This window comes from Arvicola amphibius, chromosome 14 (assembly GCF_903992535.2).
Source record: "Arvicola amphibius chromosome 14, mArvAmp1.2, whole genome shotgun sequence".
Lineage (NCBI taxonomy): Eukaryota > Metazoa > Chordata > Mammalia > Rodentia > Cricetidae > Arvicola > Arvicola amphibius.
In genome coordinates, this window is record NC_052060.1 from 8,895,470 (window position 1) to 8,912,663 (window position 17,194).

Consider the following 17,194-nt stretch of genomic DNA (forward strand, 5'->3'; position numbering starts at 1 on the left):
GAAGAAGAGTCCCTACTTCACTACGCTTCAGCTTCAGAGGGTAGAGTGCATGCAGGAACGGTCAGCAGGTGCTTTTCCAGGGGCCTTTCAGGGTTTCTGAGGCTTGTTACCTCCGCCCTTCCCAACTTTGCTCTTTTGTTCCTCAAAGCGTACTTCTTTTTTCCACCTTGATTTATTGTCTATGCGCACGTGCACGGGTACGCTGTGCACACTTGTGGAAGTCAGAAGACACCTGACGTTGTTATTGTTGGAAGTCTCTAAGTTGATGAGAAGCTCTTCTCCCCTGCCCTTGCCGTGGTCCCAGCCTTTACTCATTGTTTTCTCTGCGTCATCCGACTGTGCTGCTGAGGTCCCCAGAGGCGGAGCTGATGCCTCTCCTGGGTGCAGAGTGCCTGCTGGGTGCCTGAATGTTATTCCTATCTCACAGGGAAAGTATCCAGATGGCAGTGGGCCCGTTCCTACACATCCTGGAGGGGAACTTGCTTAGAGCTGTGGACCCCACGACCCCACCCAGCAAGACCAGGTACCCAGCACAGTGAACACTTATGCCATGCTGAGCTGCAGGGGCCTCTGGCTGCAGGGAGGGACTCGGGGAGTATGGGTCAAGAGCCAAGCTGCCAGTGGCTGCAGGTGAATGCTCACCAGGGTCCTCAAGCAGGTCACAACATTTTTACTTTTCTTCCTGCTGTAGCTCTCCTTGTATGTTTTTAGTTTAATGTCTCAAAGTTATTTTTTCTTTTCTTTTTTAAAAATTAATATCATCCCGGTTAACTGGATACATGAATATCGCACTGGTTTGTAGTTTAATAGTCCAAAACAACGATGACCTAGTTCAAGTCCCTTATTCGGTGTACGGAGGGTAGGATCACTGTACATTTGAAAATATTGGAAGCAGCTCATGGGCTTCCGTCCCCAGTTTCCCAGAGCCTAGGATCCCCGATTTGGAATGTCATGTGTCCTGGGCACTTGCTCAGCAAATTGTGGTCTGCCGATAGTGTCATAACCTGGAGATGGAGTCTCGGGCCCTTCTCTGTCCTGCCAAGGCAGAGCCTGCATTGTCATTAGATGCCCCTTAATGCTGAAGTACTGCTAGGGTGTGAAGAGATGGGTGGGGTGGAGATTACAGGGCCGAGCGCCTGCCGCGCCTGTGAAAGGTGCAGGGAGCTGAGTTCAGGGGCGAACAGGCCTGGAACTTGGAGCAGGGTTTCTAACAGCACCGCGTCTTTTTCTGTCCACCACACACCTGCAGCGGCACTGCATCTAGCATGCTATTGCTGCCCTGCCATTCTCTACCTTGTACCTGAGGAAGGATCTGGTGCCAGTCTCCTACTGAGAGCCAGTAACATCCTTGGTTGTCCTGAAGAGAGAAATGCTAGCATCGAGCAGACGCCCTAAAGGATGGCTTTTTGTATGACTAACTGAAACTCCTTGGAAAATGTATTGAAGATGTATTAGTAGTTTTTTGAAATTAATTGCAATTTCCAAACCTGCAAGGAGCAGGGGTCGCCCCACTACACGCATGTAGCCAAGGGTAGAAGAGCGTCAGTCATGCGTGGCTGGGCCCAGAGGAAGAAGAGAGGTAGGACCCGAGCCTCAGGTGTTGTTTCTCCTTTGAAACTTCCAGAGTGGGTGGGGAGGAGGTGTCCTCCAGGAGACAAGGGAGTAGGAGTAGGGTCCTCCCCACCTGCTTCAGAGGGATTTTTAAACCAGCTCAGCCGACTGCTAAGTTGCCCCTTGTTTCTGAGGCAGCTGCTGTTTCTCATTCAGAGGAGACAGGCAACGTCCTGGCCTCCTGATCTTGAAGCAAGCAATTGTGGAGAACCGCTTAACTGTTTCCTTCTTGCAGAAAGATGTACCTGTATGCCACACATGACGTCACCCTCATGCCTATCCTAATGGCCTTGGGGATTTTTGACCACAAATGGCCTCCGTTTGCTGTTGACCTGACCGTGGAACTCTACCAGCATCAGAAATCTAAGGAGTGGTTTGTGCAGCTCTATTACCGTGGGGAGGTAAGATCCCTAAGGTGAGGATGGATGGTGGCTAAGCCCGACCCCGTCCTTCCATGTCTTCCCCCCACCCCCCGCCTGGATTAGTGTCTTGTGTCTCAGGCCCAGTGGTGTCCCAAGTGGTAGCCTCAGCCGTCTGAATCCCATAGAGCCTAGGGCAGTAGTTGCCCTGTGATTACAGGGTACAGCATGGCCACATCTCAGCCATGTAACAGACTCCTTCCAGGAACAAGGCTACTCTCCAGCCTTCCTGCGTATGTCTGCCAGGCACACTGTGATGCCAGGTACATCCTATCTGTGAGGCTTATTTTAGGAAGCCACTGAGTGTCTTCATGGCCAGTATCTTGGTGTCCTGGCTAACCCATCACTGTTGATGTCCCGGAGAAGCTGAGTACTCTCGGGGGATGGGACTGCTAGCTCTTCCAGCTCAGGGCCAGAGCTCAGCTAGGCTCTCCAGGACCTGCTGAGTTCTGTTCCTTCCACAGGAGCAAGTGCCAAGAGGCTGCCCTGACAAGCTCTGCCCACTGGACAAGTTCTTGAATGCCATGTCAGCTTATGCTGTAAGCCCAGAAAAATACCACACCCTCTGCTCCCAAGCACGAACAGTGGAACTCGGAGAGTGACGTGTTTACACAGACAAGGTGACTTTTAAATAAAGTGTCTTCATAGAAAAGAGTATCATGTTGATCAAAAGGGATTTTTCTACTTTGTGACACAATTTCTTATTTTATGTGTACGAATGTTTTGCCTGTGTGTAAGTCTGAAACCACCTGTGCCTGGTGCCCCATGGAAGCTAGAAAGTGTTGGATCTCCTGGAACCTGTGTTAGAGGTGGTTGTGAACTGCCATGTGATCTTCTGGAAGAATAGCCAGTGCTCTGAACTGCTAAGCCATCTCTCCACCCGCATGCCATGATTTCTAAGGGAACTGTGAGCTTTGGGACTTGAAGCTCTTTTCTTCAGTCAGCTTTACTCGGGCTCTAATTGTGGTTATCAGAAAGGTGGCTGCTTCTGCCTTTAAGTTGTTGCAATTCAGTGGGAGACAAACATCAGTAAATCGATGGTTTATAGTGCAGTATTCTTTTGTTTTAAGATTTATTATGTATACAGTGTTTTGTCTGTACGTACACCTGCACACCAGAAGAAGGCACCAGATCTCATTCTAGATGGTTGTGAGCCACCATGTGGTTGCTGAGAATTGAACTCAGGACCTCTGGAAGAGCAGCCAGTGCTCCTAACATCTGAGCCATCTCTCCAGCCCTAGTGCAGTGTTTCTTAAGTTGCGACAATGTATTATGTGCATGTTCTAAACATAGAAACAGACTTGCTCCTCCTGGTAGGGGCTACACAGACAAGCCAAGATCCTTCTCGGGAAATTCTGTCTTAGTCTAAATAAGCATGGGAATAGCAGAGTCAAATTCAACATTCATCAATAAATATAATACAGAACGTAAATAGACCTAAGGGCAGAAATCACGCCATCATCTCAGATACTGAAAAGCCTTCAGGCGAAGTCTGCCATTCCTTCATGATTAAGGCCTCGAAGAAACTGGGACTAGAAGAAACATACCTCAGAGTAATAAAGACTGCATATGACAGATCTATAGCTAACACAGTAAATGAGGAGACTCTGAAAAGTCAGAAATAAGACAAATGTGTCCGCTCTATTTACTCAGTGTGGTGCCTGAAGCCTAAGCTAGAGCCATAAGGTACAGAGTTTTTTTTCAAAAGGCACACAAGTAGGAAAGAAAGAAGCCAGATTGTCCTGTATGCAGACAACATGGTCCTGCACTTAGCAAACCCAGTGACTCACCAGAAAACACTTAGCAAAGTAGGATACAAAGTCAATATACAGACAGCAGTAACCTTTTTATAGAACAATAACAGGAAATCAGAAAAATAGTCTCGATCACCATAGCCTCAAAAATAAAAATTACTTTAAGAGAAAACTATAATCCCAGCACTCGGGAGGCAGAGGCAGGCGGATCTCTGTGAGTTCGAGGCCAGCCTGGTCTACAAGAGCTAGTTCCAGGACAGGCTCTAAAAAAGCTGCAGAGAAACCCTGTCTCGAAAAACCAAAAAAAAAAAAAAAAAAAAAAAGAGAGAGAGAAAACTAATCAAAGAAATGTAAACCTTGTCCTGGTTAGCTTTTATTGTAACTTTGGTAGAACTAAGTACCTGGGAAAGGGAGTCTCTGTTACAGGTTTGTGAGGAATTGTCTTGTTGCCAGTTAGTTTAGGAGGGCCCAGACTACTGTGGGTAGTGCCACCCCAAGACAAAGGGTCCTGGTTGTATAAGAAACCTGGTGGGGCAATAGCCAGAAGGAGCAAGCCAGTAAGAAGCATCCTCCCTGCCTGTGTCCCTCAGTGATGGATTGTTATCTAGAAGTATAAGGTGATGTATGCCCTTTCCATCCCAAGTCGCTTTCGTCTTGGTTTATCACAGCCACAGAGAGCAAAATAGAGCAGATCTCTACAATGAAAACCTTAAAATGCTGAAGAAACCAAAGACAGTAGGTGAACGGTTTCTCACGTTCACAAATCTACAGTATTATTGTGAAAATGGACATACTACCAAAATCACTTCGCTGCAAATGCCACAGAATTCCAGTGACAATCTTCTTTTTAATATTTATTTATTATGTATACAGTATTCTGTCTGTGTGTATGCCTGCAGGCCAGAAGAGGGCACCAGACCTCATTACAGATGGTTGTGAGCCACCATGTGGTTGCTGGGAATTGAACTCAGGACCTTTGGAAGAGCAGGCAATGCTCTTAACCTCTGAGCCATCTCTCCAGCCCTCCAGTGACGATCTTAACAGAACCAGAAAAGACAGCCCTAAAACTGATGTAGAAGCACAAAAGATGCCAAGTAGCCAAAGCAATACTAAGCAAAAAGCAGTGCTAAAGGTCCCATGATATCTCACACTGCAGGAAAGACAAACTTCAAAAACTAGTGCTGGAAACACTGGATGTTCACAGGTAAAAGGATGAAACTAGATCTGGTGTGGGAGGTCCTTATCTGTGTGTGTTGCTTTTCTTGGTTAATGAATAAAGAAACTCCCTTGGCCTGCCGATAGGGCAGAACTTAGGTAGGCAGGGAAGACAACTGAATTCTGGGAGGAAGAAATCAGAGGAATGCCATGGAGCCACCGCCAGAGTCAGACATGCTGGAACTTTAGTGGGAGGCCACGATCTCGTGGTAATATACAGATTAGTAGAAATGGGTTAAATTAAGATGTGAGAGTTAGCCAATAAGAAACTAGAGCTCATGGGCCCAGCAGTGATTTAATTAATACAGGTTCTGTGTGGTTATTTCAGGGCTAAGCTAGCCTGGCGGCCAGGATGAACAAGCAAGTCCTCCTCCAACACTAGATCCTTATCTATCACCTTGTACAAAAATCAATTCAAAACAGAGCAGTGGCGTTGGAGGCCTGAAACTCCCGATCTGTTAGTGAGAGAAAAACAGGAAAATAGAGACTCAAGTGGGGATTTCCTGAAAAGAACTCTCAACAAGTTTAAATTGGCCAAGGGAATTGCATGGGATTTAAAAGCCTCCATACAGCAGAGGAGGCAATAAGAGGCCATCAGCAAAATGGGAGAAAATCATCGCCAGTCTGACAGAACCTCAGCACCTAGTCTATGTAAAGAACCCAAAGGAAATTAAATGCCTTGCAACACACACCTAACAATACTCTGTGGTGGTTTAAATGAGAATGGCCCCCATAGGCTCATGTTTGGATATTTGGTCCGCAGTTTGGTGGAACTCTTTGGAAAGGATTAGGAGGTATGGCCTTGTTGAAGGAGGTGTGTCACTGGGGATGGGCTTTGAGGTTTCAAAAGACTCCCACCCTTTCCAGCCATGTTCCCACTTCCCACCCCCCTCCTACTTGCAGCTTAAGATGTGAGCTCTCGGCTATTTCTGTGGATAGATCTTTGCTCCACCATTGTGAAATCATAAACCCAACTAAGTGCTTCCTTTTATAAGTTGCCTTGGACATAGTCTTATCACAGCGATAGAAAGGTAACTATGAACAGTTCAACCAATAAGTGGGCATGCGCATGAACAGTAAAAGCTGTGCCCTGAAGTCTATGGGGAAAAAAGTGTTCGTTCAACAATTATGACCCTCATACAAAGGTGAAAACCACCTTGAGACTTCATCTCATCCCCGTCAGAAAAGCTGTCATTAGATAAGCCACCAACAATGTGTGGGGAAGGAACCATATGTACTGCTGTGGGGGACATAAGCTAGGGTAGCCTGTGCGGAAATCCCAAAGACGTTCTTCTAAAAACGGAAATGAGAGCTGCCCCGGAATGCAGTTATACTGTGGGGTGTAGTCCTGAAGCGGACCCCGGAGATACCTGTGCACCCATGTTCTCGGTGGCCCTGTTCTCATTGGCTAAGATACGGAGCCGGACTAGATCCATCATCGGAGGAAGGGATAAGGACAATGTGGCCTGCATACACAGCCTGGTTTTATTCCGCCATCTAAAGAACGGAGTGGCATTGTTTGCAGGAAAATGGATCAAACTGTAGATCATTGTATTAAACTATATAAGCCAGAGTGAGAAAGAGAAATGTTTTCTCACATGTGGGTCGTGTGTGTGTGTGCAATATCTATCTATATGTATACATACTACATTTATGTGTATATATATATATATACACACACATTACATGTTAATAGAGATCTGAAGGTAATGACGTGAAAGAAAAGAACTGTATAGGAAAAGAAAAGGGAAAAGGATAATTAGAGACAACCATATGGAATGATTGGATGAAAATATCAATGAAAACTATTACTATAATACAATGACTATACACTAAAAGATAAGGACATGGTCAAGTGGGAAGAGCATCACCTTTCACTGGGTGTCCGTGTCTGCTGCTGTTGCTGGTCCTTTTTCCTCGTCAGCATCCTGTTCCTTCCCAGAATTCATTCCAAACGTGATGATCTCAAACCACCAACTTCCCAGACAGGAAAGCCTCTGTGCTCCCTGCCGCGCCTCCCTCCCACCCGGCCCTTGATGGAAGGCAAGGCACTAACACCCTCCCTCCAGTCGCTAAGCAGAAAGCACACGTCATCCTGTGTTGTCAGTAAGGTTCTTCCGTGCTACCAGCCTGTTTGTGGAATCTGCTTACATTTCTCCATCTCGTCTTCCTTGTCCTCCTGCCCATCCTCACTCCGCTGCTCGCTGCAAACCTTATTTCACTATGCAGCGAAACAGCAATAACAAAAAAAGAAAAAAAAAAGAAAATGTCCACACCTCTGCATTGCAACCCCTTGTCTCTCCCTCCTCCCTGTTACTAGAACCCTCCTCGTCCCTCCCCAGGCCAGCCTTCCAGCTTTGCCTTTCTGCCTTGTCAGTGTTTGGGGATTTTTTTCTTCCCCACCACATGTTCCCATTAGCATACAAATAGGCTATAAAAATCTCCGGTCCTCAAATTTCTCCCCATCATTCGGCTATGGCATTTTTCTTTCTAGCAAGGCTGTTCAAAATAGTGTCCATTTCTGATTCTTTTTACTAGGTATTCACCCCCAAGCTCCGTGGAGACTGCCCTTGTCAAAACCGTCAGGGACCTCTCCGGCAAGTCCAATAGCCAATTTTCAGTCGTGTTTCCCTGGGCTCGTCAGCATGCCTCGAGTTTTCTGGCTTCTAGGGCGCTCTCTTGCTTCCTCCACTTTCTCCGCTTGTCTGTTTTTGCGGAATTCTCCCCTTCCCTGACCTCTGAGTGTTGAAGGGTCCTGAACTTAGTTTGGGGACCTTTTTCTACTCTCCTGCGCTTACTGCAGGTAGTTCTGTAATTTTCAGTATCAACTGCTCAATGAGTCTCGCTTCTTTCTACTTAGTAGTACTCAATTTAGATATTAAAGATATTTCGTTGGTCGGAGAATTCCCAGAACCCACAATCAGCCGTCAGCTCTGAAGCTCCCTATCCCTCTCACCTCCCAGAGGTCCCCTTCTCTAAACCGTTGACTCAGTGGCTTGGGCCAAGACCTTTGGGGTCACCCTTGAGTCCTCTCTCTCATAGCCCGCACCCACTGCATCATCAGTGAATTCTGCTGCGTCTCTCTCCCAGCTATACCCAGACCCGACCCTTCCTGAGACTTCTCTTGCTGTTAGTTCTCTCATTGCCACTGACCTGGACACCTGAAAAGGCTTCCTACCCAGTCCCGCCTCTCTGCACGTCTTCCCCAGTCTATCCCGAGACAGCAGCTGCTTTTAGAAACAACCTAATCCTGATCCTCTTTTGCCCCAATTTCTCTGGTTCCCATCTCAAAGTAAGTGACAGTCATTGTATTTGTTCTGGAGGCCCTGGGATGCTGCCTTCTTGCTCATTCTTACCCCTCACCCCAATAGTAACTGAAGGATAATAGTTGTCTATATTCATAAAGCAAAATAGAATGTTTGATGTTTATCTCTGTATGAAATGGTTAAATTTCATAAACAGTATGAAATGATTAAATCAAGCTAATTCACATAACCACCTCGGTCACTTTTTGTACATGGTAAGAGCTAAAAATCTGTGCTCTTAGGAGAAAAGAGTTGCCATGGTTCGGTGCATTTTTCTGTCCAAATTTCATGTGGAAATTGATTCCCTAGATAAAAGTATTGGGCCCTGTGGCCTAAAGGCAGGTGTTTGGGTCACAGTGACTCTTATTTCCTGGATGAATGAGTACATGGAGAAAGGGACTTTTGGGCCAGTTCTGTCTCCTGCTCCGTCATGTGATGACATGGTATTCCTCTCTCAAGGATGCACATGCCGCCATCTTAGAAGCAGAGAGCCAGGCTGGCGTCTTGATCTTGCTGACCCATCCTCTAGAATTATGTGAGGTGAATCTCTTTTAACATCACCCTATTTGTGGTATCTGCCACAAAGTGCAAATAGCCTAGCAACACATTTTTAATCATGGTCACCACACTGTGCAGATCGCTGTGATTCGTTCCCCCTAACCGAAAGTTCATGCCCTTTGACCTCCATCTTCCCCCTAACCCTTGCCCTGTCTTTCTGCTCTTAAAAATGAGTGTGCCAAGAAGCCCAGAGCCTTGTCCTTACTACGGTAACTTTGCACAGGCTGTTCTCTTCCTGGAGTGTTCGTCCTGACATCCCTGTGGTCAGCTCTCACACTTGATTCAGACCTCAATCTCCTGCCTTCTCTGGATGGCTCCCCGTATTAGCCTATGCAAATAACATACCAGCCCCTTTGCCTCTCTACTTTGAACCTTTGTTATGGCCCCTCACTTGCTTAGGTCCTCCAAATATTCCTATGTTGAAGTTCTAGAGCCTCTTCTTTCACACAGATTAAAGACGTCATCAAGGTCAATGAGGTCATATGGGTGAGTCCTGACCCAAAACGCCTTCATCCTTATAGGAACAGGAAATTGGGGCACTGAACAGAGGGGAGTCTGTGGGACCACACTGTGAGACTGCTTTCTATGGGTTAAGGAGAGAGGCCTCAAGAGACCAGCCCTTCCACACCCCTCACCTTGGACTTACACCAATGCTAAGGAAATGAATTTCTGTTGCAGCCCGTGGTCCTTTGGTTATGGTGGCTGGGACTCATCGATTCTGCCCTCTACAGTATTTATCAGTGCTTGCTACTACACATCTTCACATTTATTCGCTTATCCTCCGACTAAAATGTAAGCCATGTGATCATCTCATCCATTAATGTGTCCTCAGCAGTAAAATGGTGCCCAACACATGCTCAGATATTTGAATGTTTGAGTGGCAGGTCCCCTATTCTAAGTTATTGCCATGACTGCCTGGTGATTCATTCATTTGCTTCTCTTCATTCTCTGAAGCCTTACCTCTCCAGCCTTCCTCCCACACCTCCCTGGTCAGGAATATATATGTATGTATGTATGTATGTATGTATGTATGTATGTATGTATGTATGTATGACAGTGTGCATATGGAGGTCAGAGGACAACATGCTGGAATGGGTTCTCTCCTTCCACCGTATGAGAATTGAACTCATGTCATCAGGCTTGGCCGCAAGTGCCTTTACCTCCTCCCCCACCCCCACTGACACAAGCCGTCCTTTTCAGCTCTGGTGACTCTATTTTAAGAAAAGGAAATTCCACGTCTCCGGTCTCTTGACCTTGGCACACTTTCCGCCAGTAAGCCTGGACACAGGTTGCCTTTGCCTTCCGATCCCTGCTCATCCGTTCTGTTGGTCACTTCCATGTAGGAACTTGGTCACTCATTATGGGTCTTGTAAATTATTGTAGTCTACAGCCAAGTGCAGGACTTGGTAGGACTTGGACTTATGCAAAGATGCTCTGACCGACCCAGGAAGTGAGAACTGTCTCCTTGTGTACTTGCGCCCCTGTTTACCACTAGGGGGCAGCCTGGAGCAAAGGAAAACACCAAGGCTGTCCCTGGGTTCAAATTCTGTTTCCAAAGACCCTGTTTTCTTCCCTTCATGTAAAACAGCAATAGTGATGTATAATTTGTACTTATTCCTCAAAACTATGTCTCTGGGGGGCTGGAGAGATGGCTCAGAGGTTAAGAGCATTGCCTGCTCTTCCAAAGGTCCTGAGTTCAATTCCCAGCAACCACATGGTGGCTCACAACCATCTGTAATAGGGTCTGGTGCCCTCTTCTGGCCTGTAGGCATACACACAGACAGAAAATTGTATACATAATAAATAAATAAATAAATAAATAAATATTTTTTTTAAAAAAAACTATGTCTCTGTTTGTGAGGGTCGACTGAGCAAGCAGAAGGGCCCCCAAATGTCTTCTGTATGTCTCCCTGCTTCCCACTACTACATTTTTGCCAGTGAGGCTTTCCTCTCCTGAGTCCCACCAGCCCTCGCAAGCAGTACCCTTCCTGTGACAGCCCTCCCTGTGATAGCCATTCCCTGGCAGCATGCCCAATGATGTATTCACAACCTGACTCTCTCCCTCAGCTCTGGTGTGACTGAGGGCAAGTCATGTAACTTCTATGAACTTGTGTTTTTCTGTCTAGGGGGCGGTGGGGGAGGAGCGCCAGGAGACGGGGGCACCAAACATGGGAGGACAAAGGCAGAGTTAGTTTCTCAAGGCCTCTCTCCTTAGTTCGTAGAGAGCAGTCTTACAGTGTGGTCCCAAGGAATCACCTCTTTTCAGTGCCCCAATTTCCTGTTCCTACAAGGATAAAGTCATTTTGGGCCAGGACTCACCCACATGACCTCATTGACCTTGTTGAAGAAGATGTCCTAAGCGTGGTGGAGAAGGATGGATGTGAAGGTACTTAATAGCTCCCCACCATCCCCTGCCTGCCCCCACCCCTAACTCCTTTCTCTGGGAGTCCAAGAATGCTGCTAAAAAAAAATCCTAGTGAGGGGCTGGAGAGATGGCTCTGAGGTTAAGAGCATTGCCTGCTCTTCCAAAGGTCCTGAGTTCAATTCCCAGCAACCACATGGTGGCTCACAACTATCTGTAATAAGGTCTGGCGCCCTCTTCTGGCCTGCAGACATACACACAGACAGAATATTGTATACATAATAAATATTTTTTTTTTAAAAAAAAAAAAGAAATCCAAGTGATGTCTTACTTAATTGGGGGGGCAAGTAAAGGGCCTCCTAAGGCTTTCACTTTTTCAGCTCTCCCTGCCTCCTCCCATAGCTCAGCTTGAGCAGGAAGGCTATAACTCCATCTGGGACCTAGCTGCTGGAACTTTCTGAGGGCCTCAATCAAGGCTTGCCTTATGGAACTCTGTTCTGCTACTCAGTGGACCAAAATGACTGATGTCCGGTACGCCAGTCTCTCCTCCTGCTGTGTGCAGATTCTCCTTCATGGTTTCTCCTCGAAAGTGGAAAAGGAACTTTTGCTAGGAAGACAGCAAGGGAACAGAAACCCAACCCAGAGAGGGGGAGCAGAGCCCCCATCTTCCCACTGCTGTCCTCAGGGCACCAGGACCAGGCGCTAGGCCTGTTGCTGTCCAAGAAACTCTAGTCTTTTAAAAGTGGGACCTGCCACCCTACTAAGCTAGAAGCCTTTTGCGGGGGCACTTTCTGGACACCTCAGGAGCCTCAAGAGAGGCCTGTGGGAATAAGGGCCGATTGCTGTGTTTGCTGCAGGCCGGGGGCGGGGTGGGGTGGGTAGGGCGGGGTGGGGTGGGGTGGGGGCGCGGCTGGGGTGGAGGGTCCTGGGATTGCTTGAGTCCCTTTTCAGCTGACAGGGAGGGCCATCTCTGGGGAACTGGCTTTGTGTTCTGTTCAGGCTCTGCCCTCTAGTGGCCAAGGGACTCTGCCAGCCTGGCTGCCCCTCTTACCTCCGAGAGCCCAGTTTCTGTCTAAGGCTGGCTTCAAAGAACTGTAAAGCATTTTCTCAACAAAAAGCTGTCCTCATTTCTCCCTTTTCTATACCTGATTTTTTGTTTTGTTTTTTCATGTTTTTTTGTTGTTGTTTTGTTTTTTTTTTTCTGTTTCAAGACTGGGTTTCTCTGTAGCTTTGGAGCCTGTCCTGGAACTTGCTCCGTAGGCCAGGCTGGCCTCGAACTCACAGAGATCCACCTGCCTCTGCCTCCTGAGTGCTGGGATTAAAGGCGTGCGCCACCACCGCCCGACTCTGTACCTGATTTCTAAGAAGTGCTGCTCGCTGAAGAAATAGGGGACGTTGCAATCAGTATTTCTGAAGCAAAGGCTAGACTAAGGCGTGAGAACTAGAGGGCACTGACCTTGAACTGCCGTCAAGCAGGGCTGACGTCCTCCCCTCTGCCGGGATTGCTGGTCTAACTCTGGACAAGTCGGTTAAGCTCCTGCTGCTCAGCTGTGTAGAGCTGGGGTGTGGGTCACTGGTGGCACACATGCGTAGCATCCACAGGGCCTGGGGTTTGATCAGCACCGCAGCTGCATGTTTACAAACAGAACTATTTGTGTATCTTCACTTGTCAGAGGGGATCTGACGTGATCGCTCGCTCTCAGTGTTGTCTGAGGGTCACATAGGCTAGGCATGTGACATTGTTCCCAAGATGAAAAGAGCTATATGACTGTTGTGGGGATTTGATCTGATAAGCCAATGGTATCGAGGCAGCTTGGCCCAAGGGCCTGGTCTTCTATGGGGGTTCATGACAAGATAAAATCAAGAGAGAAGAGGCGCACGCTGTTTTAGAAGGTGGACAGATTGGCAGCGACCACCTGCGGCTTGGTTGAAGTTCCCCGTCCCCTTGGGAACGAGGGGATGCGAGCCACAGGAACGGTGGGCGGAGGTATAGCAGCTTCCTTCTGTGTTGTGAGTGTGGTGCACTGATTTACTTTGTGATAAATTGTAACGTGACCCCCACTGGCATCTTCCATTATATGACCATATGGCCTTGCTCGTATTGTTCCAGAGAAATCCGTGGGCCCCTCCCTGCTCTTCAGAGTCTTCGGGTCACTGTGAGCAGCCGGAGCTCGGTGCTGGCTACCACTAGTGGGTATGATTTCTGTGACTAGAGGTTATGGTGTCCAGGATCGCATGAGCTACACAACTACCTGACTTGGAGCTGATAGCCAGGGAGCTGAACTCCAGCCTTACCGCTTTCCTGGGACCTGGGGCCTTGGGCAACTCTCAAATCACCACAGAGTTTCTGCCGTGTGTTGAGAGGGTGGTGATGCTGTCTGCTGAGGGCTGCGTGGGGTGGGGAGGTGGTAAGCAAAATTACTGTGGAAGTATTTGGAACGTTCCAGTTGCTCAAATCCAAGTTTGGAATCCATATCTTCTTGAATGTGGGGGTGAAAGAACCCAGAACTTAGTAGCTAGTATATGCCCAGATGTCGGGTTGCTCCACGTGCCCCTGGTTTTGGAGAAGGAAGGTACATGATCTGATATCAGAGGTGTGGCCTAATCGCACCAGCAGAAGGATGCTGAGGTTGGGCGGTGTTGGTGGAGTTGTTTCCTACATTCTGATAGGCAAACAGGGCTCCCCTGCCCTCTCCCCCCTCCCCCCACGCCACCACCCCGGGAGGCTTCTCAGAGAGAAATCAGGATTTGAGAGAGACTAAAAGGTTTAAAGGTAAGGGAAAGGTGTAAGGAAATGGCCTGCATTGAGTCGCTGCAAAGGACAGCATCCATCAGAGAATTAATTTGCAAGGAAATAGGGTGTGAAATAGCAGCTAGACTTTCAACTCTGGCATCGGGGCGGCCTCAGAAACACAGTCAGGGCTTCAGAGGCTGCCAAGGCCAAGCTGGGGAGCCTCCTCTGGAGAGCAGCTGGGGATGCTCAGAGACCACAAATTGTTGAGCTGGGGAGGAACTGATTGAGTGTGTAATTAAGGGGAGGGCTGTATAGCGCCCGGGTAAGTAGAACTTGATGGGGTCAGAGCAGCAGGGCTTCTGGGAGCTGAGAAAGCAGCCAAGGGCACTGTTAGGAACAGAAGCCAAATGCATCAAGATGGTCACAGCTCACATGGGCCTAGGGAGAAGGGTGGAAGGGGTGGGGGAGGGAGTGGCAGAAGGAACAAGTACTCCCTAGGTCAAAGTGTTCCCAGTTAGTACTGCAGTGGCTCAGCTCTAGAAGTAAGGTAGCATTAAGCAGCAATGGTTAATCCCGTGGAAATACAAATTAAGATGCGCTGTGGCTGGGCCAAGGTCATAGGTCTTGTAAGCAGGATGGAGATTGCATGGGTTCGGTCTCTGTCGTGGTTGCATGTCCAGTGTGGCTTGTTGTATGTCAAGGACTGCAGGGCGTTGCTTGGAGTACGGGGAAATATTCTTGGATCTTGTAGGAGAATCAGGAAGTCTTTCATGGTACAGTTGTCCACAGTGTATTTGTGGCCAAGGTAGGTATAAAAAGCTGGATGCTGGAGGGAGTCAGCATGTCCTGAACTGGCTGAGTTACTGTGACCCAAGTCCCTTGCCTGCCTCTCTGGCCTCATCCCTTCCCATACTCTCCTCCTTTCCAAGACCAAAGTCGTCTTTCTTGTCATTCAGACCCCATCTGAAAGATTCTTCTTTCGGATCTTTCCCAGGGAAGATCACACCAATTGGTTATCTAGTATTTAGTGGTCAGTCCAGAAAACATAAAAACACACAACATACAGCCTGAGTAGGTTATATTCAGGAATGTATGCATAAACATACATGCATGCAGTAACAATTATACAATAGGCAATGCATTTGAAAGACAGTAGGGAGGAATATATGGGAGGGCTTAGAGAGGGGGAGGGGAAGAATGAGCTGTTGTAATTACCTAGGAATCTCAAAAATTTAAAAAAAAGAGAAAAATTCCTTTCTGAATGTGATAACATTTTTTAATGTATCTATGAGTGTGCTTATATTTATTTTTACAGATGAAGCAGGAGTGGTTATGAGGACAGACTCTGGAACCAGACTACCTAATCCTAGGTCCTCAAAGTTGGCTGCCCAAATGGATAGAGGTTTTAGTGAGCAATCCTTCCAGTATGAATCAGAACTGTGGCGTGATCCTCAAAATTCTAACTCTGCAGTGGCCATAGGATCCGTGTGATCTAGAGAAAATGAGTTGCTGTGGACTGATGCTCTTGTACACTGTAAAGATTTGTCATTTGTATTGGTTTAATATAATGCTGATTGGCCAATAGCCAGGCAGGAAGTATAGGCGGGGTGACCAGACTAGGAGAATTCTGGGAAGAGGGATAGCAGAGACAAAGTTATCAGCCAAAAGCAGAGGAAGCAAGATGAGAATGCCATACTGAGAAAAAGTACTAAGACACATGGCTAAACACAGATAAGAATTATGGGTTAATTTAAGTTGTAAGAGGTAGTTAGTAATAAGCCTGAGCAATAGGCCAAACAGTTTATAATTAATATATGCCTCTGTGTGTTTATTTGGGACTGAATGGCAGGGGGACCCGGCAAGACAGACATTTCAGTCTACAAAAAATTCACTTTTTTGTGCTTCCACACACTTTATCTATAAGCAGGGACCATCATGACATTCGCTATAGAGATCTTACCGAGAAGAAACACAAAGAGCATTTAGAACAATGCCTGTCACACAGGGAAATGCCCCATAAATGTTTGCATTTATTTTAAATCATCCTGTCGATTCTGTCGGCAAACACCTGGATCATGATCATGACCTGGAGCGGAGCGGGGCCTTAGTATGTAATCTGAAAGAAGTTAATGCTTAGGGCAGTTAATTCAGCAGTCTATTCTGCTTTAGAGAAGTGAAGACATTGAGTTTCATAGGCCTCTACCCCAGTGTACATGCTTTTCCAATGATTTGCATAAAGTGCAACTTAATAAAGTTTGAAGGGATCACATTTACCAAAGACATAGACAAAGAAAGGATCTTCGAGGGTGACCAAATGACCTAACACATGATGTATCTATCAGTTTGTTCATGTGAACGCCACTGATGGAGCCTGGGGCTCTAATCGTAGGTCCTCAAAATCAGTTGCTCATTGTTGACTCAAGTGTTTGTGAGCAACAATGTCCAGTGTGACGCGGTCCTCGGAATTCTAAAGTGCTGTGGTCACCCTGGTACCAAGAATAAAGGGCATGATGACCCTGCTCTACTCGGCATGGCATGCCACGCTACCAGAGAACTGTGCTCAGATCTGAGAGTCAGGTTGATAGCAGAGCTAGACAAATTCATCAACCGGAGAACCGCCATTAACAGGGGAAAGAAAATCAAAGGGACCAAGGCGTACCAAACATATCAAATGTGTGATTTATGTGGCCCTGGAGAACACACTCAGACAAGTACCTACAAGTTCCAAGGTATAAAGACTTGAGATCAGTAGAAGGGAAATCTTTGAAATAATCAGAGCTGCTCATGGATGATTTGGGCCACCTCAGAGGGTGGTGTCCCTGGAGGACTGTGAGCTTGCGCTGGCATCTAGCCAGAGTCACACCCAAGCCAGTGTCTGCTTGCTCTGAGAGTCTGTGGTTCTGAGCTCTCATAGCGTCCTTCATCAGAGGCTTTTCATGTGGTCGGCAGCAAGGTTTGGCCCTCTAATCTGGTGATTCTGAACATTAAAGAGGGAGCAGAGACCTGTTTGAGAACCTGGTGACCCTGCTCCGACCCCGTGAACAGTGCCTCCGCAGCTCCACTTGGGGCTGGCCCCGGCTCTGGGACCGCAGGGAGGAAGCGGTAGCCTGGGGATACACCATCCAGTCCCTGCTTCACCGACCTACACTGGCATGCCTACTCTGAGCCCCTTTCTTTCTCCGAGGCTTTGCGGGACTAGCTCTCGGCACCGGAGCAGCAAGAGGCCTCTGCAAAAA

The 17,194-nt window shown here is 47.4% G+C and overlaps 1 protein-coding gene across 3 annotated transcripts in view; it reads left to right on the forward strand.

Moving 5' to 3' along the window:
* Acp6 (acid phosphatase 6, lysophosphatidic) overlaps nucleotides 1-15,625 on the forward strand; it is a 30,154-nt gene extending 14,529 nt beyond the window's left edge. Inside the window, exons 8-11 of one of the 3 annotated variants that reach the window (XM_038311004.2) lie at nucleotides 428-523; nucleotides 1,847-2,012; nucleotides 2,495-2,650; nucleotides 15,274-15,625. In XM_038311004.2, the coding sequence (XP_038166932.1) occupies nucleotides 428-523; nucleotides 1,847-2,012; nucleotides 2,495-2,632 (400 nt within the window). In that variant the 3' untranslated portion in view covers nucleotides 2,633-2,650; nucleotides 15,274-15,625. Of the gene's footprint in view, nucleotides 1-427; nucleotides 524-1,846; nucleotides 2,013-2,494; nucleotides 2,688-11,153; nucleotides 11,244-15,273 lie in introns of those variants that run through there. The other 2 variants (XM_038311003.2, XM_038311002.2) reach the window with 2 other exon arrangements.
* The last annotated feature ends 1,569 nt before the right edge of the window (nucleotides 15,626-17,194 follow it).